Raw genomic sequence first — 26,252 nt, forward strand, 5'->3', positions numbered from 1 at the left:
CTGAACAAAACTTTAGCCTTTCACACCTCCGTACTCAATTAAAAGATACACAAAAACATCTGGGAAGAAAAAGAAAATTCAAAAATCAAAATCACTGAACAAAGCTACCCAACTGAAGGCAAAAATTGCAGCAGTTGCCAGCAAGGAAAAAGAGCTTCAAAACACTCAAATTTAATGATAATCTAATCCACTTTTAATCTTGTTCTATCTTGTTTTACGAAGTATTGGTTAAAGGCACTTGCATTTGTTGATTGGGTAGGTTTTGGGATACTCCCAAAACCGACCCAATCGACAAATACAATGCCATCAACCAATTCTTCTTAAAACAAGAAAGACAAGATCAGCTGCTACATGGCCAGCACTGGGTAAAACACCAGCGTATCCCCTCAACGACTCAACATTCTCAAAAATCCCACCTTTAAGCCATGCTCAATCAAATAATTATCCCTCTATTCACCAGCACAACCAAATATAACATCATGCAACCTACCATCCTTAATAGGGTTATCCACCCTAAAGAAAACAAAAACAGTTTTCTCATTGCCCAGTCCTGCATCTCTAACAATCACCAACAACAGGCATATTAGAATGTTTGTTTGACAAGGTCAGTTGAGGTTTTAACTTTTTAATTGTGGGTGTTGGTCACCAGCCATCACCTGCATTTACACCCCAGTGCGTCATTTGTGATTGTTTCCTTTTTTAGTTTTAGAGGTTGGGCTGCTAGGTAATATCTCCCTCTCCCCACCCAACACCCCCTTCCCCAGGGTGGATTGAGGGTGATTACCCAAAATCTGCACCTGGGGAGAGAGAGAGGCCACTAGACACCAGGGGACAAATATTCCCAAACACAAAAAAAGGATGCAGGAGTGGCTCACTCATGTATAGTTCCATCCTTCCATTCCACAAAAGGAGCACCAGTCTTTCCACCCCCTTGGGGTGGGTTAATGGTGCTTACCCAAAATCTGCCCCCGGGGGAGCACAAAGGCCACTGGACAGCAGGGTTAAGAAGGCTGAAAATGTATTAAAAACAAGGGCATGGGGGTGGCTCACCCACCCATCATGCCTTGCATCTCATCCAGAATGAACATAACTATTTTTTGGACACCCTGCAACAGATTTTGGGTAAACACCCTCGCAATCCATTCTTTTCATATGGCACATAAAGAGTTCACTAGTGTGCAGTGGGCTTTCTGCTCCCTGGGATAGAGACCTCCTATCTGCTCTACTGGTGACAGAAAGGCTTGAGGGCAGCTCGCCTAGACATCGGGCTGACCTCATCTCTTGCAGCAATAAAAAAAAAATCCCTGGTGTGGGCTTTCTCACCTGGTGAGAGCCACGCAAACCATGCCACACTGGACTCCCCAGTGTACCTAATAGTCAAAAATGTGCAGCTTTGTTGGGTTTCCGTAAGTGCTGGCTAAGCGAGGGTCCAAAATACACAGCTACCCACATTGTAAAAACAAGCATTTGCAATGTTATGGGTCTTGCGTTTGCTTGAGTTAGAGCTATTAGCGTTGTAAATTCCTAAAACTGGGCTTTTCTTGCCTCACAAACTGAAAATAAAAAGTAAAACAGTTGACATAAACAAGCCGATTCAATGCGCCCCAGCCGCCATGAGCGCGTGCGCAAAGGAGAGACACAAAATGAAAAAGACATTCGCTCGCAGTCAAAGTTATCGGCAAAAGTGCAATTATCCATGGAACAGGGTCGATGGCCAAGGCGGTAACAAAACTGCCACAAGGAGGGACAATCGTAAAGCATTTACCAATGCTAACAAAGGAGTTTTGAAAGGCAAGCCCATGAAGCAGTGAAAGCGATGGGCGTGCAGTGGCTGTGGTTAAAAGCCAAGATACATACCACCACATCAGAAAAGCAGAGCCTGCGCGCTGCTATGCTCGACCTAAAAAGGGTCGGTTTTGAGTGGCAAGTGTGATGTGTCAATGTTGCGTTTTGGGCCCTTTTCTGCTGCGGGCACTAGGCCCACCCAAATAATTGAGGTACCATTTTTATCGGGAGACATGGGGGAACATTGGGTGGCAGGAAATGTAAGTCTCCTTACAGGTTCCAGAACTTTCCCTTGTAGAAATGAAAGGGAAAATGTGTGTTTTTAGGCACAATTTACGATTTGCAGGTGCTTCTGCGTAAAAACAATTGTTAGAACCACAGAACTCACAACACCCTGGACATCATATGGTGTATAGTGTTTAAAACTGTCTGTTTATGGTAAGTCTTCCTGGGTGGCAGCTGAGCTAGGGCCCAAAAAAAATCTGCAGCTACCCACTTTTTTTTTTTAAACAGGCATGGATTCTGCTGGGTGACGTATGTTGTCTACAGGTCGAGTTTTGAGGTGTATTGTGTCACTGGTGGCTATGTCCAGCCACACCAGTGGGGTGCCATTTTTATCTTGAGATGTGTGAGAACACACAGTTGTAGAACATTTGTTATTATATACTGGATTTCTCCCCATTTGTTCCTTCCAAATGTAAGTTATCATGTATAAAAGATGACATTTTGCAAAATGCCCTCAATCACATGTTAGTATGGGTACCTACAAAATCAGAAATATACAAACAACCACTGTTCCTTAACTCAGTATCTGACATACACGTCGGAAATACATAGGTTTCCTTCCTATCCATTTTTCACTCTTTATATTTTACTACGTATTGCTATATAGTTGGTATGCAATTAAAAACTTCTGTAAGGCACAGCTCATTTGTTGGCTCTGGGTGCCTCATGTTCTTGGAGAACCTACAAACCTTAGATATTCCCACAACCTGAAGGGTCTAGCAGATGTAACTGTATATTGCTTTTGTAAGTTGCCCATCGTGACAAGAAGTTACAGATGAAAACGTTGTCAAAAATAGCTAGTTTTTTACCTACTAATTCAAAAAATATATATATTTCAATAGTTAGTTCCGTTGGGAAATCCTTGAAGGATCTTCACAAATGACCACTTGCTGAATTCAGATTTTGTTCAACTTTGCAGTAAGCTATAGCTTTCCAGGATCATCCATGAGTTTCCCACCCTTGCCACCACAAACCGCAAGTACGTTGAAAGCTCAAAAATTAGATGGGCTACTTCTTAGAAAAATGTCAAAACTGTTGTTAAAAACACTTCATTGATGCTATTTTTAGGCAAAAAAAAGACACTTTTTATGGAGCATTATTTTCCATATTTACCCCCCAAAAACTCTAAATGTAGCTATATTTAGGCTATTTTCTTAGTCCCTTGCTAAGGAATCCACAAACTCTAGGCACCCTTAGAAGTCCCATTGATGTTGAGGAAAAAAGGATGCAAAGTTGCTATGGCTACCTTATGTGGGAAAAAAAAAAAAATTACGGAGGCATAACCACGGAGTACCCCCAAAAAGCTAACAAAGGGTTCAGCATTGGAGTAGAAAACCCTCAGCCGTTAAGGGGATAACATCTTCTACAACATCACTCACCTGATGGGCCCTTTAAATGCCTCATGAAAGTGCCCCCCCCCCCCCACAACATGTCACTGCATTTCACACACAACGAATGTTCCAGACACACTAACAACAGTACAGTGTCTTCCATGCCTAAAGAAACGAATACGAATGACCTTGAAGACTACAGACCCATCACACACCTACTCTACCTTTGTAAGATAATCAAGAAATAAGTTCACATACAACTGCAAAACCAAATCAGCTACAGTCATCACAGTCATCTACTACGCCTGCAAGACCAAACCAAATATGATAATCTACCAGCTCATCATCACAACACAATGCAGCACAGAGACAGCAACCACCTAGTCAGTAGACGAAACCCTACGCGAAGATCCATGCCTTCTGCACCCCTCTAGATCTCGCAGCAGCCTTTGACACAATTGACCAGCTGGCCAGGAACATTTGCCCATCTACATATATGCTTTCTCATCCGACAGCTGCTTCTCCAGGTTCATTCTTCGATATCATAACAATTATCAGGTATGGCCAGAGAATGGTAAAGATGTAAAATATTTACATAGAATGTTTACAAATTCTCACTGCCACGGACAATTTAAATCCACCAATATGCCAACGGCAAATAACTCTCTTCGAAAATATCCATAATCCAAGAAATCCTACGATTCAAGGAGTGTCTCACCCAAGCCCAGACGTCTAGCACCTACCCAACAGTAAGACACCAACAAGCATTGGCAATAGGTCTCACTTATACAAGATCTATCGGCTTTGGCGTGTGTTTTTGCCATACTGTACATCGGTGTGGCTTCTGTTCAGCATGGCTAAAAGTTAGTGGCGTGGAGTGTCAGAGTGGGGTGGGGGAGTTCAGTGTTGTAGAGTGGAGTAGAGTGTTGTGTTCATTGGTTCAGTGGCAGAGAGTCATGGCGTGGAGTAGAATAGCATGGAATAGGTTTGAGTGGGGTATATTGGAGTAAAGTATGGTGGAATAGAGTAGAATGGGGTGGAGTGAATGGAGTGGGATGGATTGAAATAGGGTGAGGTGGATTAGAGTGGGGTGAGGTGGATTAGAGTAGGGGGAGGGATTAGAGTAGAGTGGGGGAGTTAAAGCGCGGTGATGTTGATTAGAGTGGGGGGATTAGAGTGGGTGAACTGAAATGGGGTGGGTTGGTTTTTAATGTACTGAAGTGATAGGACTAGGTTGGGTGGATTAGATGGGGTGGGGTGGAGTAGGCAGGATTGGCGTGGGGAAGAGTGGGCAGGATTGGCGTGGGGGTAGAGAGGGCAGGATTGGGCTAGAGTGGGGTGGGCTGGATTGGGGTGGGGTAGAGAGGGGTGGGCTGGACCGGAGTGTGGTGGATTGGACTGAAATGGGGCGGAATGGAGTTTGGTGGACTGGGTTAATTGAGATGGACTGGACTGAACTTGAGTGAAAGAGTTTTTTTTTGGAGTTAGGTGGATTAGATAGGAGTGGACTGGATTTGAGTAGGGTGGTGTGGACTAGAGTAGGATGGATTTGAGTGGGGTGGAGTGAATGGGGTGGATTGGAGTGAGGTGAAATGCATAACGGTGGGGTGGATTGGAGGGGGAGAGTTGAATTGAATGGGGTGAATTAGATTGGAGTGGGGTGGGGAATAATGGAGTGCGGTGGACTCGACTGGTGTGGAGTACAGTAAATTGGATTGGCGTGGTGTGGATTGGAGTGGGGTGGATTGCAAAGGGGTGAATTGGGATGGAGTGGGGTAAACTGTTGAAGTGGGGTGAAGTAGACTAGATTGAAGGAGGGCGTTCTGGAGTGTGACAGATTGTTCTGGACTGGAGTGGGGCAGAGTGTTCCGACTGGAGTGGTCAGATTATTCTGGATTGGTGTGGGGCAAATTGTTTTGGAGTGGAGTGGGGCAGACTGCTTTGGAGTGGAGTATTTTTTTTTGGTTTCCAGTGGGGCAGATAGGTTTTGATCGGAGTGATTGTTTTAGACTGGAGTGGGACAGACTGGATTGCAGTGGGGCAGATTGGATCAGATCAGAGTGGACATATTGTTTTTGGACTGGGGCAGATTTTTGGGGACTGGAGTGGGCCAGATGGTTTTGTACTGGAGTGGGGCAGATTTAAGTGGGGCAAATAGTTTTGTATTGGAATGAGGCAGATGGGTTTGAATTAGGGGTGGGACAGATTATTTTGGATTGGGAGTGGAACAAATTGTTTTGCAGTGGAGTGGGGCAGATTGCTGTGGAGAGGGGCAGACCGGTGTGGAGTGGAGTGGGGCAGATGGTTTTGGACTGGAGTGGGACAGATGGTTTTGGATCGGAGTGGGACAGATGGTTTTGGATCGGAGTGGGGCAGATTTGTTTGGACTGAAGTGGGGCAGAATATTATGAATTAGAGAGAGGCAGATGGTTTTGTATTGAAGTGGGGCAAATAGTTTTGTACTGGAGTGGGGCACATGGGTTTGAATTAGGGGTGGGGCAGATTGTTTTGGATTTCAGTGCAGCAGATTTGAGTGGGGCAAAATGTTTCGTATTGGAGTGGGGCGTATTGTTTTGTATTGGAGTGGGCGGACTGAAGTGGTGCACACTGGAGTGAGCAGATGGTTTTGGATAAGAGTGGGGAAGATGGTTTTGGATTGGACTGGGGCAGATTGTTTTGGACTGGACTAGATTGTTTTGGACGGAAGTGGGGCAGAATATTATGGATTGGGGCAGACTGTTTTGGATTGGAGTGTGGCACATTATTTTGGTTTCCAGTGTGGCAGATTTGAGTGAGACATATTGTTTTGGGATTGGAGTGGGGCGGATTGGAGTGGGGCACCCTGGAAGGGGCAGATGGTCTTGGATTGGAGTGGGGCAGACTGTTTTGGTTTCCAGTAGGGCAGACTGGAGTGCGGCAAATAGTTTTGTATTGGAGTGGGGCACACTTGAGTGGGTAGATGGTTTGGGATTGGAGGCAGGCAGACTGTTTTGGATTGGAGTTGAGTGGGGCAGATGGTTTTGGTTTCCAGTGGGTCAGATTGGAGTGGGGCAATTTTTTTGTATTTGAGTGGGGCATATTGTTTTGGATTGGAGTGGAGTGGGGCAGACTGGAGTGGGGCACACTGTAGTGGGCAGACTGGTTTGGATTGGAATGGGGCAGATTGTTTTGGACTGGAGTTGGGAAGAATATTATGGATTGGAATGGAGCAGATGGTTTTGGATTGGAGTGGGGCAAATAGTTTTGGATTAGAGTGGGATGTATTGTTTTGGATTGGAGTGTGGCGGAATGGATTGGGGCACACTGGAGTGGGCACATTGGTCTAGATTAGAGTGGGGAAGATTGTTTTGGACTGGGGCATATTTTTTGGACTGGAGTGGGGCAGAATATTATGGATTGGAATGGGGCCAATGGTTTTCAAATGGAGTGGGGAAAACTTTTGTATTGGAGGGGGGGCGTATTTGAGTGGGTCACACTGGAGTGGGCAGATTGTTGTGGATTGGGGGTGGGGCCAGATTGTTGTGGATTGCATTTTTGGTGCGGTGGGTGGTTTGGGAGTATTGGAGTATGGCGGATTGGGACAGAGTGAGATGGACTGGATTGGAGGGTGGCGGATTGGACTGGAGTGGGGCAGATTGTTTGGGTTTGGCGTGGGGTAGATTGTTTTGGATTGCTGTATTGGAGTGGGGCATATTTTTGTGGATTGGAGCAGATTTCTTTGGATTGGAGTGGGGTGGATTGGAGTGTATTGGGCGAGTGGTTTAGATTAGAGGGAGGCGGACTGGAGTGGGGTGGATTGTGGTTTACTGCACGATTATGTGTTAAAGCATAATTTCAAAAATTACACATAAGAAAGAAACAATGTTGCTTTGAAATATTTATAACAAGATAATAAGTCATCTTTTGAGAACAGAGCACATGAGCAAAAACAAAACTTAAGTGCAAAGTGAGGAAAGAAGACTTAGCAAAATAAAAAATAAAAAAAAGGTTAACTATAGAAAATACAAATTTTCAATTTTGTTTGTCCTACTGGGCATGTTTTTGCCAGCCATGTACCTTTTTTTTTTTCAAGGCACTAGAAGTTAAAAGAATAAAATACTACCTCAATCACGTTGGGAGTTGCTGACAGCACTGATTACGTTGAATCAATCAGTGCTTGGTCCATGCTCCATGGAAAGGAACAGAAATGAACAAAAAAACAAGTTCATATCTACACAACATATATATGCAACTATAAACTTCATGTTCATTCTTGACTTTTAGTACTGAAATAACAGATGTTTATTGTTACCCAACTAAACTGTAGTCATTTTGACTAGGAATTCCCATCAGACAACGCTAGAGAGGTCCACTTTCCAAGTTGTACGGGTTAATAATACCAGCATTCACTTAAAACATCTTCCTCTTCTTCAAAGCATGCAGACGAAAAAAAAACCACACAGATTCATACAGGTACTCATTCACATGCAAAATAAACTGTTCCCTCTCAGAATCACTGGCAAACCATAATCCTCACGAACCTGGAAGGTGGTGATACCACCCTCAATCAATCAGTTTTTGTAAAGGGCGGCTACGCACCCGTGAGGGTCTCAAGGCGCTGGGGGGGGGGGGGGGGTTTGGCCTCATCCAAAGAGCCACATCTTGAGGTTCTTCCTGAAGATGTTGAGCAACGGGCTTTGTTGAAGGTGCAGGGGGAGGTTATTCCAGCTCTTTGCTGCGATGTAGGTGAAGGATCTTCCTCCTGCTGTGGTTTTGCAGATGCGAGGGATGGTGGCCAGGGACATCTGGGTGGAGCGGAGGGATCTGGCGAAGGTGTGGAAGGAGACGTGGTGGTTCAGGTAGGCTGGTCTTGCGTTGTGTATGGCCTTGTACCTGTGGGTGAGTAGTTTGAAGGTGATTCGTTTCTCAACCAGGAACCAGTGGAGGATCCTCAGGTGTTGGGAGATGTGTTCTCGGCGTGGGAGGTCCAGGATGAGTCTGGTGGCGGCGTTCTGGATGAGTTGTAGTTTTTTAATGTTTGTAGTAAAGGTGCTGGCATAGAGGGCATTGCCATAATCGAGCTTGCTTGTGACTAAGGTGTGGGTGACTGTCCTGCGACAGTCTGCTGAGATCCATCTCAAGATCTCCCGAAGTTTGCAGAGTGTGTGCCAGCAGGAGGAGGCGACTGAGTTTACCTGGCAGGTTATGCATAGGGAGGAGTCGAGCTCAACCGTACCTCACCTGGAAAAGCACCATCTGTAAAACCAACTGGCTGAATGGGCTGAAGACATTGTCATACCACCACCACCCTAATGGTTCTACCTCACTTGGATCACTTCAATTGCAAGACCTGCCATTTTATGTTTTCTGTATTTGTAGAGAACATTTCTGCCATGAGTAGACTTACTGCATTATCTGCAATTCATAGAGTGCAGTCAAGAACAGCACATCAGTCTACACGGCCAAAACACTAGCCACGTGAGAAGGCCAACTGAATACAAAAAGTTGTGACACTGCTAGACTTAAAATAAAAAAAATGCAAGAATGTAAGAAACAAACAAATAAGACAAGTTTTTTCCATCACATACACACGCAGTGCTCTGTTTGGCAGACTTGCAACTTCTCTTGTAAATTTCAGAAAGGAACTAATTTCTCATGTCTTCATAAGTGCCTCCCCACAGTCCATTTTCCCAAAAATGCATCAGAAGTAACCTGTGGTCCAGGAATCAACCACCTCAGCAGCTAAGACATTGCCAGAATGGGTACGAATTCATGCTAGAAGGAAAATAGCATAAGAAATGACATCCATCTGTGTACAAAGCATATGGATATGAACATCAGAACTGCACTCACCCCACTGCAATCCAGAAAGAAACTGAAGACTCAACACATCCAACAGCACTATCACCCCACACAAATGTTACCTACCCACCACCAGATGCACTGATCTTGAAACTTCACTCCGAGTTTTCCCTCTCTGGTTAGCACTCCACAGCCCCTCCCCGCACCCCCTCTTACCTCCATACAGATACAGACAATCTGCTCCTGGGAGGCTGTCGCTGATGAACGCACACCCCTAACATTCGGCAGTCATGCACATTACTTCAACAACTGTGTGCTTTTCAGGTAAGACATCGGACTGGTAAAGGCTAGGAGTGTAAACCGAGCACTCACATTTGGCATGAGAGAGCTAAGTGCAAAAAAGTGTAGTTGCTTGAGTTGAGTACACCATGTTTTCAGAACTCAGAGAAGAAACCAACACTGAAGCCTTATGCAAACTGTTGCTTAAACTATTGACACGGTTTCCGGGTTTTCTTTACTTGTACTCCGATTGTTTATAATCCAGTTCTCTACTTCTCTAATGGAATACTTATAAGCCCAATGAGCATTTTACAAACAGCCCCATTATGCAATTTATGTTGTTATTTCATAATATAATACTTGATTTTGGGACTCTAGGTTATATCCTAAATTCTGTCCCTTTTATTTTGCTGATCCTCCTATATTGTTATTACCTGTTAAAATATATGCCATGCTTACCAGTTGCTGCACAACTACCTAATCTTTATCCTTTTCTAAAGTAATTCTCTGTAACTCTTTAATACCTGCACTTTAAAGCTTAATGCCCAATTAGCCATCATATATACACACATGTATTGGACTGGATTGTAAATATGTGCCTTTTCTTGTCTCCATTTACCAAATGATTCGTACCTTGTGTTCTCATAATGTCATTTTGTACTGAGCTCTGAAAGAGGTGAAGTTTGCATTATACAAAACTAAATACCTAAAAAATGAATAAATACTCCAGCTCACTACATGAGTGCTTCACCCAGGGATGAATGAGCTAACAACCAAGGCGAATGAAAATTATGGGATGGAAGTCAACTAGAGAGACAGAGGAGACATATATACCGAAGGAGGAAGAACTCTTTAAAGCAATACTCAAAAAATATTTAAAGCATGTACTGCAGTGAAGTGACAATCCCACTGCACGTGTGCAGCAATGAAATGGCAGCTGCACTACATGTGTTTGCACTTTCTAGACCTCATCCTACCTAAGCTAAGGATGAGGTTCAGGTATTTCCGTATTGTGCTGGTAAGTCGCTAGGGCGACTAGCTTTTCTCTGTTCTGAGTTCCTGTATGCTTTCTGGTGAAACTCTAGAACCTGGAGCTACCCTGCAATTAGATTTCTTTCCGCGGGTTCAGCTTTTGCTCCTATTTGTCCTAGTCCGAGATCCTAAAATGCCTAATGTACGGGGGAAATAGATAATTCACTACTGATTTGATAGTGGGGAAAGCAACACCTCAAGGATAACAATACAAAAAAAGAACCAAATTGAGTGCCAACACACAAAAATAAGTGTTCTGCAATTTGCCTGTTCCAGCATGTGTTTATTATATACAAGTCAAGCTATACGTGAAGTCCATATCCACATCTGCCTGTGTCCAATGTCACCTGCAGTCCGCGTGTTCAGAACAAACCCTAGTTTTGTCACTAGGTGTACTTTTAGTAACCATATTTCCTGGATTCTGTGCGTGTACTTACATTTCTTTAATCAGAAGAATGCTTATGGGTTACATTTGTTCCTATTCCTGTAGGTTCGGCTTGCATCCTCATCTTTTTATGACCATTTTTTGTTTCTTGGATTCAGTGCCTATGCTGTTTCCAACATGTGTCCTGATCTTCCCTCAAGTACAGCTTTTGGTCTTGTCCATTAGGCCAGATGCATTTATATAGATTGAGTCTTCCTCAGTATGTCTGTAGTTTCGGCATGTCTTCTGCTGTGCTGGGTCCACCGCATGGTCTGGTCTTTTTCTAGGTCAAATGGTAATCCCCAATGGTCGCTAGGTCCAATGATTGGCCATGTCTGTCTACTAGATCTCAAGTTGCTCCATTTCAAAATGTGAGCAGCTTATCTAGCCTTGTTTGACGCTCTGCATTTTTAATTGCAAAAGAAATCAAAACTGTTTAAAAACACAGAATCCAAAGGACCACAACGCATGCATAAACTAAGCAGACCTGCTTTCCCAGAACGGATAAAGAGTGGGATCGTGGGCATTTAACTCTGTTAATCTATGCTGCATAGCCCATATAACTCGAGGTTTTAAGATACAAGTTCATGTGAGAGAAGCTAGAAGTTCTCTGCCTTGGCTATAAGCTGATGCCAGAATTCAAGTTAAGCACATGAGCCTATTACACAAGTGCAAATGCACAGCAACGCTTCTCCTAGGATTCAGAGCCTGGGATATAGCACGATATGAATGTAGTGCTAATAGTTTTTAAGATGCAAAAATATATGATAGACAAGACTGTCCCTTACCATCCTCCTAGAATTGTTTGTTCATCAAACCCCACTCTGCTCTTCATCACTCTTTAACAGTATTCTATATGGTGGTGCGACATAAGCTTCCTGAGCTCCTTGCCATGCAAGTCTCCCAGATTCCTTGCATAAGGGATCTTGCTTATACCATTTCAAGCTTGTACACAACGTTGTAACCCTTAGCGTTTGAGACGTAAGAGCAGCTGGTGCTCAGAGATTGCTCTGTTGAAACTGCTGGCATATTCTGAAGTGATTGATTGAAGAAACGTAAGTTTTCAAATAAAATCGTGTTCGTCCACAGTCCGTCTAAATGTTCGCCTTTACATCTGCATGACCAGTGAATTCTCATTAACACCTATGCAGACGGACACCTAAAAAGAACGTGTACTATAGTACTGTGTTATATAAATGTTATTAGCCCAATTCACTGAGCTAGGTTTAGTCAATCTTATAATAGGAACAATGTACCAGAGGGGTATCTATGAGTGTTTACGGACTCAGAGTGTCAGATTTGTGTAACCTGAAGAATAGGTCTGATACGGATGCCTGAACCTGTACATTCAGTGAAACTATGTTTCAAAAGTCTACAAGTTCTGTGCCATATTAATATCAGGCATACTTCTGCTGTCTGTAGCAAACATGTAAGAGTTGCAGGACCTCAGCTCTAAGTCTACGAGGTAAAGCTGTAGTATGCACTATTTGTGCCACCCGAGGAAGCTTGGTTGTTTAAGACTTCGAGCTATAAAGATTGTGAAGCCGGCAAAGTAGCTCTCGTATAATCAAAGGGACTACCTGACTCTCTAAATCTTGTATCTGCAAAATCTATTTACCTTGATAGGTAGAAGTTAATACTTGTAAAGTGTGAGTGATAGCTTTGGTGTGCCGCCTGGCCCAGTCAATTCTGAATCTTCATATTAAATCAAATATTTCAGACTTTTCTGGCGATGTCCAAGGTGATCTCTTCACCTTAACATTTCTTCTCCCAAACCGACCATGCCTTTAAAGACAGAAACACTTACTGTCAGAAACGCCGTGTCACTTTATTTTTCCGCCACAATCAACTTATCAGTTTTCCTTTCTGTCGCTAGCTCCCTGCATCACTCGCATTTTTCTCCCTTTCGCCATTTTGATGTATATTTCATTTTCCTCCTGTCAACCGTCACTTTTTTCTACCTCCAACTCGCTGCCATTCTCTTTTAATGCCTGCCATCACCTCCTATTTTCCCTGCTCTTTATCTATCATTATTCATCCTTTGATTCCCACCTCTCAGTGTCCTTCTCTGATGCACATTATATGTACTTAAGACCCAATTTCTAATGTAACGGTGAAAGTCTGCTAAGAACTGCCTCGGAAACGCTAATTGGTGAATCCGAGTTTGCTGCATTTACCGTATTTCTCCGCTTCATATTGCGCCATGGAAAATCTAGTCCAGCGTCCGCCTCGGATGTTGTCTTACACCTGTCGAAACTGCCTCTTGGTCCAACTACTGTAAAGGACTGCTCCTCAGTAAAGCTCCTGTCCAGGACTGTTCCTAGGTCCATTCCCTGTGTCTAGGCCTAGCCCCTTACTTGGACTACCCCTACCTAGGGCCAGTGTCTGACATGGACTGCTGTTCCAGCGCCTGTAGTGGTTTTGTGCTCAAGTCCACCCTCTTTCCTGACCTGCTTCTGTTCCAGACCCTTTCTTGGTCTGACTCAAGGTCCAACCCCAATCTGGGTTCGCTCCTAGAACACATGACCGCCACTGCCCATCGGTCAGGGATCCTTCCGGGTCCTGTGCCTAAGGGCAGCGCCTCTACAGGTCTGCCTCTAGCTGCTAACTGCTGCTCTAAAGTAAGAGTGCCAGTCGGGTCACGGTCACCTGGACAGGTTTTATCCTGACCAGAGGTGAAAGATGTAGTCTTGGTTCCAGTACACAAGAACATTTTGGCTAATACACCTGAAAATAACGGCCAGGTCTGGAATCGCGGTGGCAGTATGACATATAATCATCCGGTAACCGTACCTTAGAGCAGTGCCTTGAACGGAAAGTTAGAAGTGTAGGTGCTCACTATGCAGAGTACCTGTTAGCTCCTCAAATGTGCCTGTGCATTAACGTATGCAGAAGTGCTGGTACTCTCCCTGTGAAGTGCTGGTACTCTCCCTGTCAAATTAAAGAAATGCAGGTACTCAGTACCGGACAGTACCTGCCCATTTAAAGCACTGCCTCGGAGCACGTATCCTCCTCTGCCCTCGGGTCAGTCGCCTCTCATGGTCTGAGCGGGTGCCCGTGTCTCACTGAAAGTCAAGTCGTGCAGTCGTTTTCTTCGCTCGAGCTGTGCCAGGAGCGCCCCGGCCAGTCCCCCCGTCCCAGCGGCTGCCCTGCGCCTCACGTACCTTCCCTCATCCCCCGGGTCTGCAGGCTCAGGCTCCCGGGTCCCCTGTGCATTGCGCCCCGCAGAACTCGCATCAGCACCGCGGCCGCCATGCTGCTGCTGCTGACATTGACCTTCTGACAGCGGCGCTTCCGCTTCCGGGTGATGGTTCCCATAGGCTCCGGACACTGACGACGGACTGCTACGCAGGGCAAGAACTACAGAAAAAATCCAAATGCACACAAGAAGTTGTAGAACTCGCGGGCACGTTCTCAGAGACCTGAAGTATTCTAGGACCATGAGTCTGTAGAGTCTGTAGTTCACCCAGACCAGGGCTGTTCTTTGAATTATGGGACTTGGAGTTTTGATGTGATAATGGAATTTTGAAAAAAAGAACTACAAATCCCAGAATGCAAAGAAAAATAGCATTCTGGATTAGATGCCCTCCTCATGCATGAACCTGAGGGGAAAGTTAAGAGTTCAGCATTTTTAAAACCACGACCTGCAGCTGTAAGGCATTCTAATAATGGTATATTTAAAGGTCCATACCATTTTTACTCTACAGTCAAAGGGAATAACTTCCCCCAGGTAGGATACAGTCCCTTTTGGTGATACGGTCGTGGTCTGGCTCAATGCAGGCTAAATGACATACTCGGTGCTGTATTACTGTAAGGGCAGTGCTTTATTCCGGTGGTTTCCGGTGCGGCGCACCGGCACTTATTTTTATGCCTCAAGCATTTACTGCAAGCAAAAGAGATATGGGAAAGACAGAAGAAGCGAAAAACGAAAAAGAGTCACGAAAGGAGAAAGCAGGAACCAGCAAGAGTGAGCTGAAGGGGCAGGGAGTGTCTGTAAATGGATTAAAGAGGCCCGAGAAGGCGTCAGGATGACGCTGCCTCAATAATCCATGCTTGTTGATTTATTTGCAGCAGCCGCGTGTTTCAGATGAGGGCTTTGTGCACCTGCTCGTTTTTTTGTTTTTTTTACAAAAGCATTGTGTGAGGGTGCACTGCTCCTCTTTGCGCAGCTTTAACTAGGTGCACAGGAGACAAACTGTGCACCCTGTTACTGATTAACGCACTGGAGGGAACACTGGGGGCAGCCCAATAGTGAAAGATGGACCGGCTGATTGAGGTTTCACAATGCAGGTAGGGTTGCCACCTGGCCATTTTTTTTTGTCGGCATGGCCGCTATTTTAATGGCCTGTGGGTACAAATTACAAAAATCACCTAAAGCCGGTATTTTTCCCTTTATTAGGACATACTTTAAACAGTAAATGTTAGAAGAAAACTCCTAAATTGGCTCTGCAACTGCCCTAACAAGCCCTGACTGATAACTAAAGTAAACACAGTCAGAAAGGTAAAGTTAAAAATGAATACAGACTATTTCATATAAAGTTCTGCTTACGAATCATGCTTGAGCCTTTGCAGAATCTCTAAAGCTGAACAGATAACTAATTTTTCTCTAGGAAAAGTAGCAACCCTGAGTGCAAGCAGCACCCAGCCTGCACTTTAAAGTGGAACTGATGTCTCTCTGCAGACGGGTGCAGTAAGTGATCTCAACCGTCTGCAAGGAGGTGTCCAGAGGATGGGGAGCTTTATAAGTCCACTTCTTCCCTTTCCAGAAGAGCGTTCTTGTTGGGGGATGAGGGTGTACCGAGGGTGCATCACCTCTTTCCTGCAAACCTCTAAATGGCTTCTTGCCTCTGCATGTGCATCCATAATTCGGCAAGAGCACAGGGGCAATGTGTTTCCTCATTTTTATGGGACCACACCCTGTGCAAATGAAGGAACACTGTTTTAGGATAGCACTGCCAATACATGTGCCCCAGAGCTATCTGTATTACAGAAAGGGCTGCACCTGCATCTGTGGCCCTTTGTTTAATAACAAAGTGCCAAGGGAGCAGAAAGCGGGAGCACACGCCTGTTGCGCCGCAGTCATACTGTCCATAATATGGCCCCGGTGGAAATGCAAAACTGAACTGTAGCTCTCATCAGAGTTATGCTGCGCATATAACAGCTCCTGTGAGATGGAGAGGCTTCAAGAAGGGATCCATCGCTGGGGAGACCATCTACAGCCCTTTCTGTTTAATGAGAAGAGCTGCTTTAAAAATAGCAGAGTACTGCTACCAAACTTATTGTAATCCATGGGTCTACTTTAGTGAGGCCTTTGTGTTATTCTACTGGTTTTACATTTGTTTAGATTTTTTTTTATCCTTTATCATTTTACTGCTAATGTCCCTTTCTGTGTTGTCATTGACTTTGACTTCAGTGGTTGTGTGACACCGCTTTTTGTGATGTGATCAAATTTATAATTAGTTATTTTTAAAAATGTTTTCATTAGTTTTTCAATACAAGTTGAAGCATTAACATTAGGTAATCGTTAGAGCATTTCTCAATTAACCCCCTCTCCCCCCAACCCGCCCATGCTACTCAGAGGAAACTATCCAAGTCAGTTAGTAGGCATAGAACATAGCTCTAAGGAGCAAGTGATCACGTGTTTTAGGCATCCAGGGATACTACACATCACATAAACATGTTGGAATTCCCATAATTTATTAAGAGTACCTCCCGCTTCTCCATCCTGTCCAGCACTCTTACCACACCTGTACTCCAGGGAATTTCCTGCCATTCATCCCTCACTATGAGTATCACTGTCCGAGGTGGATCGGATGAATATCACTCAGCCCCCTACCCAATGGCCTCTCATCCAGGGGCGCACGGACCCCCTGGAGCATCTGTGCCCATGCCGACATATCTACTTCTAATTTGTCACCCCTTTGTACATGTTTCATGTGTACCTCTTCGGCCACAGCCCATTCTAATATATCTTTCAGACTCATTATAACGAGGCTTCCAGGGGCCTACCATTTGATCGCATTACGCCTCTCTGAAAGGATAAATCCAAGCATCACAAATTTGTGGCGTCAGTTTTTTCGGGATTGGAATTAATCCAGCTCCCCCCTGGGCACACCAATACAACCCGCATTTCTTTCCTTGCAGGCACAGTAGGTGTCATGTTTTGAAGTTGCCTGGCTCCCTGGTGGGTGCCATCTTAAAAGGGAGTGTTTTCCCTTTTTTGCGTACTGTATGATTCAATTAGTGTTTCTCACCATTTGTTTTTATTATTATTTCCTTTACCAGTAGCAGCTAACACAAGGGGAGCCTGAGTGACCTGCAAGGGTTGCCGGACCCCAGTTCTGTGCACGTTTTAATTTGACTATTTGTTTTAATCCTGGCGCCTCTCAAGACCAGAGCGCTGCCAGGCCCCCTCTGTGGAGGGTCGCACTGCTTCTGTGTCAAAAGCAAGCCCGTCTGTGCCCGGACCCCACTGAGCGCCAGGACCCCCGCTCCTCCTACCATCTTTCAAACAGGTAGACGATCTTACACAGGTGAGGATATTCTGGCACTCAAAAAGGGCGCGCCTTCCTCTGCACCCGTTTGGATTTCTAGTCTCATCTCTTACCCGCATCCATGTGCTGTAACACCCTCAACTGCGGCTTCCATCTCTCTAACTCCCACAGCTCCCAACCTCCTAATGCGCACCATAACCCCTCAGTCTCCCACCCAATTCGCGCCACTCAGACAACTCCCAAATTATGCTGCGCCCTCATTAATGCGCGCTCCCTCCCTAAGCACAAGCTAGAAATTGCCAACCTTATCGACAGCCAGAATCAAGACGTACTATTTATTACTGAAACAGAGGCAGACATAGCATCAGGCCCAGACTTTGTCGCTGCAGTCCCGGAAGACTTCTTAGTACACAGACACGACAGGCCAGCCAAAAAAGGAGGAGGCCTGGCTGTGATTTTTCGCCATAACTTGACAGCCCCTGTTGAAGCTATACCTTCACAGGACTGCGAAGCCTGTCTTTTCAATTTTAAACTCAATAATCATCAATCCTTTCCATGGGGTCTATTGCCCACCCGACCCAAGACCTACATTTATAACTAACATGGGTTCCATTCTCGAATCCATGGCATGTGCCAAACATCTGACAGTACTCAGGGGTTTTAACTTCTATTTGGAATCCTCTTCTGACAGGGACTCCGCTGCTCTTATCGAACTCATGAACATCCTAGATCTGATTCAATGGATTGATAAACTGACCCACTCAGCAGGTCACACTTTAGATGGATTGTTTACCAACCATCCGGGCATTATTATCGGAAAAGTTCTTCCCTTAGTTTGAATGGGCCATTCGGTAATTCTGTTCTATCTTGACATCTCTCAAAAATTCCTTTCAGACCCCCTCACCAAATGATTTTCTACCGACCAGGATTGGAGTAAAATGAACCCAGTTCTTTTAAATGCCCAACTGCTTCAGTCATAACCCAACTACCCATCTGACACAGAGATGGCCTCACTGAACTTTACTAACTGGCTCAACTCAGTCTTTAATACATTGGCTCCTCCTAAAATCTCCTTGAGACCCAGAAACGAACCTTCAGCTCCTTGATTTACTGAAAGTATCAGACTCAAAAAACAAAATTGTATAAGACTGGAAAGGCGCTGGCGCACACACTATGATGAGGCAAACAAAATGACATATAAACAAGCACGGGCCAACTATAAATCACTTTTATGCAAAGAGAAAAGCATCTACTTTACCTTGCAAATTGAATCTGCTAAAATCTCCACGAAGGAGCTTTGTGAAGTGGTTTTCAAGCTTACCACTTTACCCAGCTAAAAATTTAACCACAGCCAATCCTTCTGTGATGAACTGGCCCAGGGCTTTAAAGACGAGGTAAACCAAATCTATTCCAAATTTGAGACATCTAACAACATTGAAACAAGCAATTTATCTTCTCGAACTAACCCAGATCAAACCTTTCTGGAATTTCAGCCAATTTCATCAGATGTGGTATGCAAAAGGCTCATCTCAGCTAAATCAGGCTCTCCTAAGGACCCTTTCTTCCTCGATACATTGAAGCTGGCGCCAGAAATTATTGGCTCTAATCTTTCCACTATCTTTAATCCCATGTTCCTCTCAGGAGTTTTTCCCTCTCAGTGGAAGAGAGCCTCTATCCTTTCCCTTTTAAAGAAACCCAATTTAATTACTGCAGACCCCAAGAACTACCGCCCAATTTCCCATCTTCCCCTGCCAGCAAAAATTGTTGAGATGGAAATGAACGTCCAACTCTTCCAGTTTATCCATAATAATCACCTATAGGATCCTTTTCAATTTGGCTTCAGACCAGGGCATAGTACGGAAATTTCCCTGATCAAAGCAACGGAGGAAGTTAGGGCGGCTTTAGATAGAGGATTTGCTGCTGCTCTCATCGTCCTCGATTTGTCAGCGGCTTTTGACACAGTCGATCACAAGCTCCTTGTCGACCGCCTTAGGCTCTTAGGTATTAAAGATAAAGTTCTATCCCTTCTCACCTCGTACCTTTTTGGAAGAGAAAGCATTGTGGGTTCGTGCCCCTTCGAATCCTCCCCCTTTACTTTGCGGTGCGGAGTCCCCGAGGGGTCTTCTCTTAGCCCTACTCTTTTCAATGTGTATGTCACCGAACTGGCTACTCTGATTAAACCATTTAATTTTACATTAACCTTCTACGCTGATGATACCCAGATCGTAGTGTCAGTTTTTCACAACGATCCAACAGTCTTATCCCACTTCCATGACTGTATTAATGCTATCAGTCTATGGATGAGTAACCACTGTCTGAAGCTTAACTCGGATAAAACCGAGGTAGTACTGTTTGGGAATTTAGCACCCACTTTCAGCCCTAGTTGGTGGACTAAGAGATTACGCTCCCCTCCCATACCTATTTCAAAGGCCAAAAACCTAGGCGTCCATATTGATAATACATTAAGCTATGTAAGTCAGCTTAACTTGGTGGTATCTTCCACTTTTTTACACTCAACATGCTAAAGAAAATTCTGCCTTTTATCCCAATCTCCACCAAAAGCAGTTGTCAGTGCCTTAATTTTGGTCCAAACCTGACTACTGCAATGGACTTTACTTGAGTCTGCAGGGCCAACTGTGAGAAAGTAGCCTCTTTCTAGCCTTGTTACCCCCACTTTTGGCCTGTTTGTGAGTATATGTCAGGGTGTTTTCACTGTCTCACTGGGATCCTGCTAGCCAGGGCCCAGTGTTCATAGTGAAAACCCTATGTTTTCAGTATGTTTGTTATGTGTCACTGGGACCCTGCTAGCCAGGACCCCAGTGCTCCTAAGTTTGTGGCCTATATGTATGTGTTCCCTGTGTGATGCCTAACTGTCTCACTGAGGCTCTGCTAACCAGAACCTCAGTGGTTATGCTCTCTCTTTACAAATTGTCACTAACAGGATAGTGACCAATTTCACCAATTCACATTGGCATACTGGAACACCCTTATAATTCCCTAGTATATGGTACTGAGATACCCAGGGTATTGGGGTTCCAGGAGATCCCTATGGGCTGCAGCAATTCTTTTGCCACCCATAGGGAGCTCTGCCAATTCTTGCACAGGCCTGCCACTGCAGCCTGAGTGAAATAATGCCCACATTATTTCACAGCCATTTTACACTGCACTTAAGTAACTTATAAGTCACCTATATGTCTAACCCTCACCTAGTGAAGGTTGGGTGCCAAGTTACTTAGTGTGTGGGCACCCTGGCACTAGCCAAGGTGCCCCCACATCGTTCAGGGCAAATTCCCCGGACATTGTGAGTGCGGGGACACCATTACACGTGTGCACTATACATAGGTCACTACCTATGTATAGCGTCACAATGGTAACTCCGAACATGGCCATGTAACATGTCTAAGATCATGGAATTGTCACCCCAATGCCATCCTGGCATTGGGGAGACAATTCCATGATCCCCTGGGTCTCTAGCACAGACCCGGGTACTGCCAAACTACCTTTCCTGGGGTTTCACTGCAGCTGCTGCCAACCCCTCAGACAGGTTTCTGCCCTCCTGGGGTCCAGCCAGGCTTGGCCCAGGAAGGCAGAACAAAGGACTTCCTCAGAGAGAGGGTGTTACACCCTCTCCCTTTAGAAAAAGGTGTCAGGGCTGGGGAGGAGTAGCCTCCCCCAGCCTCTGGAAATGCTTTGATGGGCACAGATGGTGCCCATCTCTGCATAAGCCAGTCTACACTGGTTCAGGGATCCCCCAGCCCTGCTCTGGTGCGAAACTGGACAAAGGAAAGGGGAGTGACCACTCCCCTGACCTGCACCTCCCAGGGGAGGTGCCCAGAGCTCCTCCAGTGTGCTCCAGACCTCTGCCATCTTGGAAACAGAGGTACTGCTGGCACACTGGACTTCTCTGAGTGGCCAGTGCCAGCAGGTGACGTCAGAGACTCCTCCTGATAGGCTCTTACCTGTGTTGCTAGCCTATCCTCCTTCCTGAGTAGCCAAACCTCCTTTTCTGGCTATTTAGGGTCTCTGCTTTGGGGAATTCTTTAGATAACGAATGCAAGAGCTCATCAGAGTTCCTCTGCATCTCTCTCTTCACCTTCTGCCAAAGGATCGACCGCTGACTGCTCAGGACACCTGCAAAACCGCAACAAAGTAGCAAAGACGACTACTGCAACCTTGTAACGCTGATCCTGCCGCCTTCTCGACTGTTTTCCTGGTGGTGCATGCTGTGGGGGTAGCCTGCTTCCTCTCTGCACTAGGAGCTCTGAAGAAATCTCCCGTGGGTCGACGGAATCTTCCCCCTGCAACCGCAGGCAACAAAAGACTGCATCACCGGTCCTCTGGGTCCCCTCTCAGCACGACGAGCGTGGTCCCTGGAACTCAGCAACTCTGTCCAAGTGACTCCCACAGTCCAGTGACTCTTTGGTGGAGGTAAGTCCTTGCCTCCCCACGCTAGACTGCATTGCTGGGTACCACGTGATTTGCAGCTGCTCTGGCTCCTGTGCACTCTTCCAGGATTTCCTTTGTGCACAGCCAAGCCTGGGTCCCCGACACTCTAACCTGCAGTGCACAACCTCCTGAGTTGTCCTCCGGCGTCGTGGGACTCCCTTTTGTGTCTTCGGGTGAGCTCCGGTTCACTCCTCTTCGTAGTGCCTGTTCCGGCACTTCTGCGGGTGCTGCCTGCTTCTGTGAGGGCTCCCTGACTTGCTGGGCGCCCCCCCTGTCTCCTCATCCAAGTGGCGACATCCTGGTCCCTCCTGGGCCACAGCAGCATCCAAAAACCCTAACCGCGACCCTTGCAGCTAGCAAGGCTTGTTTGCGGTCTTTCTGTGTGGGAACACCTCTGCAAGCTTCTACACGACGTGGGACATCCATCCTCCAAAGGGGAAGTTTCTAGCCCTCTTCGTTCTTGCAGAATCCACAGCTTCTACCATCCGGTGGCAGCTTCTTTGCACCCTCAGCTGGCATTTCCTGGGCATCTGCCCAATCTCGACTTTGTCGCGACTCTTGGACTTGGTCCCCTTGTTCCACAGGTACTCTCATCCGGAAATCCACTTTGGTTGCATTGCTGGTGTTGGTCTTTCTTGCAGAAATCCCCTATCACGACTTCTGTTCTCTCTGGGGACTATAGGTGCACTTTACACCTACTTTTCAGGGTCTTGGGGTGGGCTATTTTACTAACCCTCACTGTTTTCTTACAGTCCCAGCGACCCTCTACAAGGTCACATAGGTTTGGGGTCCATACGTTATTCGCATTCTACTTTTGGAGTATATGGTTTGTGTTGCCCCTATGCCTATGTGCTCCTATTGCAATACATTGTAATTTTACACTGCTTGCATTACTTCCTTTTGCTATTACTGCATATGTTTGGTATTGTGTACATATATCTTGTGTATATCTGGCATCCTCATACTGAGGGTACTCACTGAGATACTTTTGGCATATTGTCATAAAAATAAAGTACCTTTATTTTTAGTATATCTGTGTATTGTGTTTTCTTATGATATTGTTCATATGACACCAGTGGTATAGTAGGAACTTTGCATGTCTCCTAGTTCAGCCTAAGCTGCTCTGCTATAGCTACCTTCTATCAGCCTAAGCTGCTAGAAATACCTCTTCTACACTAATAAGGGATAACTGGACCTGGAACAGAGTGTAAGTACCCATTGGTACCCACTACAAGCCAGGCCAGCCTCCTACACCAACACCTCAAAAAACTTAAAATGGTCCAAAATACAGCTGCCAGGATTCTCCTTGGCATCCCCAAGTTCTACTCTATATCCGAATCAATTCGTAAACTTCACTGGCTTCTGTCAGGAGCTGCATCAGGTTCAAGGCCTTATACATTGCTCACAAGGCTCTACATAAGGAAGGGCCTGACTTCTTAAACAAAAGCCTGGAGTGGTATAAACAAACCAGGCACCTTCGTTCCTCCTTACGCCAAGCAAATAGCAATCCCAAGATTTAGGAAGGCTAACTGGGGAGGCAGGAGTTTCATTTCTGGAATGGCCAGATTGTGGAACATCCTTCCTCTATCTAACAGAGCATTACCGCTCCTCTTCTCTTTCAGGAAGGAATTAAAGACCTGGTTGTTTCCCAAATAACTGCTAGGGCTGACCCATGACTGTTCTCAGGACTGCTTCTTTAGTGCCAAGACACCTTAGGGTAATTGTGCGCTCTATAAATATCATTAACATAAGCCCAGCAGTATGGCTTTGGGTGTGTATGGTATCTCCCACCCTACCGCTCTATTGATTGTCTTCACTATTTCGCCACAAAAAAGGTAATAGCGTCGGGCAGCTCCACACCAAATGTATAAAGTCGGCTATCAGGGCATCACATTGGGGGCAGTGCTCCAATCTACTAGTATATATATTAGGGAAGTGTTTTGGGTTCGGATAAGTTCAATGGATATAAGTATATTGCACCAGTTTGAAGTGGCATTGGAACTTATTTTTTTCACCCCAGTGTGTATTTGTTTCCATTCTCCTGATGTGCAAGGTTCACCCAATGCCTGTTCCCATCTCTGTTCAGGTTTAGGGGTATTTCTAGGAAAGTTTTCTCTAAGAGCCCTATATATGTGTGATATCAGTCTGTGGTTACCCACCATAGTGAGAAGTGTGGTAAGTGTATGGGGGACAGGGGGTCATTTCAGAAAACACAGCCATATCTCACAGGCCGTGGCTGCGATTTATGCATATTCTAGATATTGGCCCGGCCCCAGTCTGTAGGAGTAAATTGCGTCAGTTTGCATGATGAATTCATCAACCAAGTAGAGGTCTCCCAGGTAGGTGCAGCCGCCCTCCCTCCATTTTTGTACGGACATAATCTTAGCAATATGTGCAAAGGGTTTTAAGTCCCAAAGTGGCATATCCCACGCATAGGGTGCCCTACGGATCACACACGTAACTGCATGCTCCCATATCCTACACACATGTTGGACAATGTAAGGGTTCGCTGTCCCTGTTCGAGACCCACACATTAGCAGAGCTGGCAGGAATATATCTCCCTGGACGTGCCCTGCAGGAGAGTCTTCTCCCAATTATCGTCACTGTCCAACCTGTGAACCGCTTGCTATAGCTGTGCTGCCATGTAATACAATTCTATGTGAGGGATCTCCAGGCCACCCCTAACCCAGTCTGCTTGAGCATTGATAACCCTATTCTCTTCTGCTTGTTTGCCCACAGCAGCTCCACCAGAAGGCTATCCATTTTGGTGAAATACTTCCAGGGAATATCATAAAGAGTATTTTGAAGCCCATACAGACATCTAGGCAGAACCACCATCTTAAACAAGGCTGTCCTACCCATTAAAGATAGGGGCAGTTCTTTCCAGAACCTCACCAACATTCTTTAATTCTCCCGGACTTTACCAACATTAAGGTCTAGGGACCTCTGTTCCATATGGGCCAGTTTGATACCCAAATACTGTAGTCCCTCCTCTCCCCACAGGAGTCCCACACACGGGAGTGAAGTCGTTGGCCTTTCCGCCAACTTGCCCAGCGGGAACAGACAGGACTTTCTAGCATTCACAAGGAGGCCAGAGACCTCACCAAAGATCTGCAAGGCATTCAACAGGATAGGCACCGAATATTCTGATTGGCCAAGTATACCATGGCGTCATCAGCATAGAGTGACACAACGTGAATAGTCTCACCTAGGGGGATCCCCATGATCTTAATGTTTGCCGCAGTAACATCGCTAAAGGCTGCATGGCCAAAGCAAATAAAAGAGACAACAAGGGACAGCCTTGTCGAGTGCCCCTGTGCAGGGATATTCTCCCCGAGACTAGATTGCCCGTGTGCACCTTTGCTCCGGGGTCCATGTATAATAATTTGACCTAGGCTATGTATTGTGGCCCTAGACCCTCTTGTGTAACACTAACCATAAGTATTCCCATTCTACGGAGTCGAACGCTTGAGTAATATCTAATAAGGCTAAGGCATATAAGTCCTCCTTTAATTGAGGTGCATGATAGACATGCGCTAGCAGCTGCAAGCTATGCATAGTGCTGAGACGTGGAATAAAGCCACACTGATCTGTGTGTTTGGGTGCCGATAAGTGCAGATGTAATCAGACTGCTAAGACGCTGCTGAGTATTTTAGCATCCGCATTTAAAAGGGACAAAGGCCTATTGGACGAGGGTTCCGTGGAGTCCTTATCTGGTTTAGGGATCAGGACTACAAATGCTTCCTGCATAGAGTCAGGAGTTCTACCAGTTTTCTGTGCCTCCTGGAGGACCTCCAATAACTTTTCAGCTAGCAAACCCTTGTAGTGTTGATAAATTTCTGCTGGAAGGCCATCTCCACCCAGCGTTTTTGTTGTGGTAAGTTTCCGAATGGCTGCCTTAATTTCCTCTAGAGTAATAGGCTTGTCTAACATGGCTCTATCCTCAGCATTTAATGTCGGGAGCATTATCTCCAACAAGAATGCATCCCCATGATCTTCCATCTTCACAGCCCTGTCTGCGTATAGCCTGTCCAGATGAGCCCAAAACCATTCATTCATTGCTTTTTGTGTATGCACCAAGGTGCTTGTCCAATACGTAATGACATGACGGGTTCCTAGGAGTCTGCCTGATGTAGTAAATGTGCCACCATTGACCCAGTTTTGTCCCCCTCTGCATGTAGTCTTTGCCTATAGGCTGTGTAGACATGTTTTTCCAATCTGCGCCAGTCATTTAGCAGTGCTCGTTGAACATTTTGCTGTTCTGTGTGTTTATGTGGATTAGAAAGGATATCCTGCTCTAGATCCCACAATTATGGTTTCCAATGAGTAAGATCAGCTTCCAATTGTCTTTTCACCCCATAAGTAGTCTTGAGGCATGCTCCCCGTATTAACACC

The 26,252-nt window shown here is 45.5% G+C and overlaps 1 protein-coding gene across 1 annotated transcript in view; it reads right to left on the bottom strand.

The window, feature by feature from the left end:
- MRPS18A (mitochondrial ribosomal protein S18A) overlaps window positions 1-14,254 on the bottom strand; it is a 124,287-nt gene extending 110,033 nt beyond the window's left edge. Inside the window, exon 1 of the mRNA XM_069236303.1 lies at window positions 14,082-14,254. Coding sequence (XP_069092404.1) covers window positions 14,082-14,235 — 154 coding nt within the window. The 5' untranslated portion in view covers window positions 14,236-14,254. The remainder of the gene's footprint in view (window positions 1-14,081) is intronic.
- Window positions 14,255-26,252: the final 11,998 nt, after the last annotated feature.

This window comes from Pleurodeles waltl, chromosome 5, assembly GCF_031143425.1.
Source record: "Pleurodeles waltl isolate 20211129_DDA chromosome 5, aPleWal1.hap1.20221129, whole genome shotgun sequence".
NCBI lineage: Eukaryota > Metazoa > Chordata > Amphibia > Caudata > Salamandridae > Pleurodeles > Pleurodeles waltl.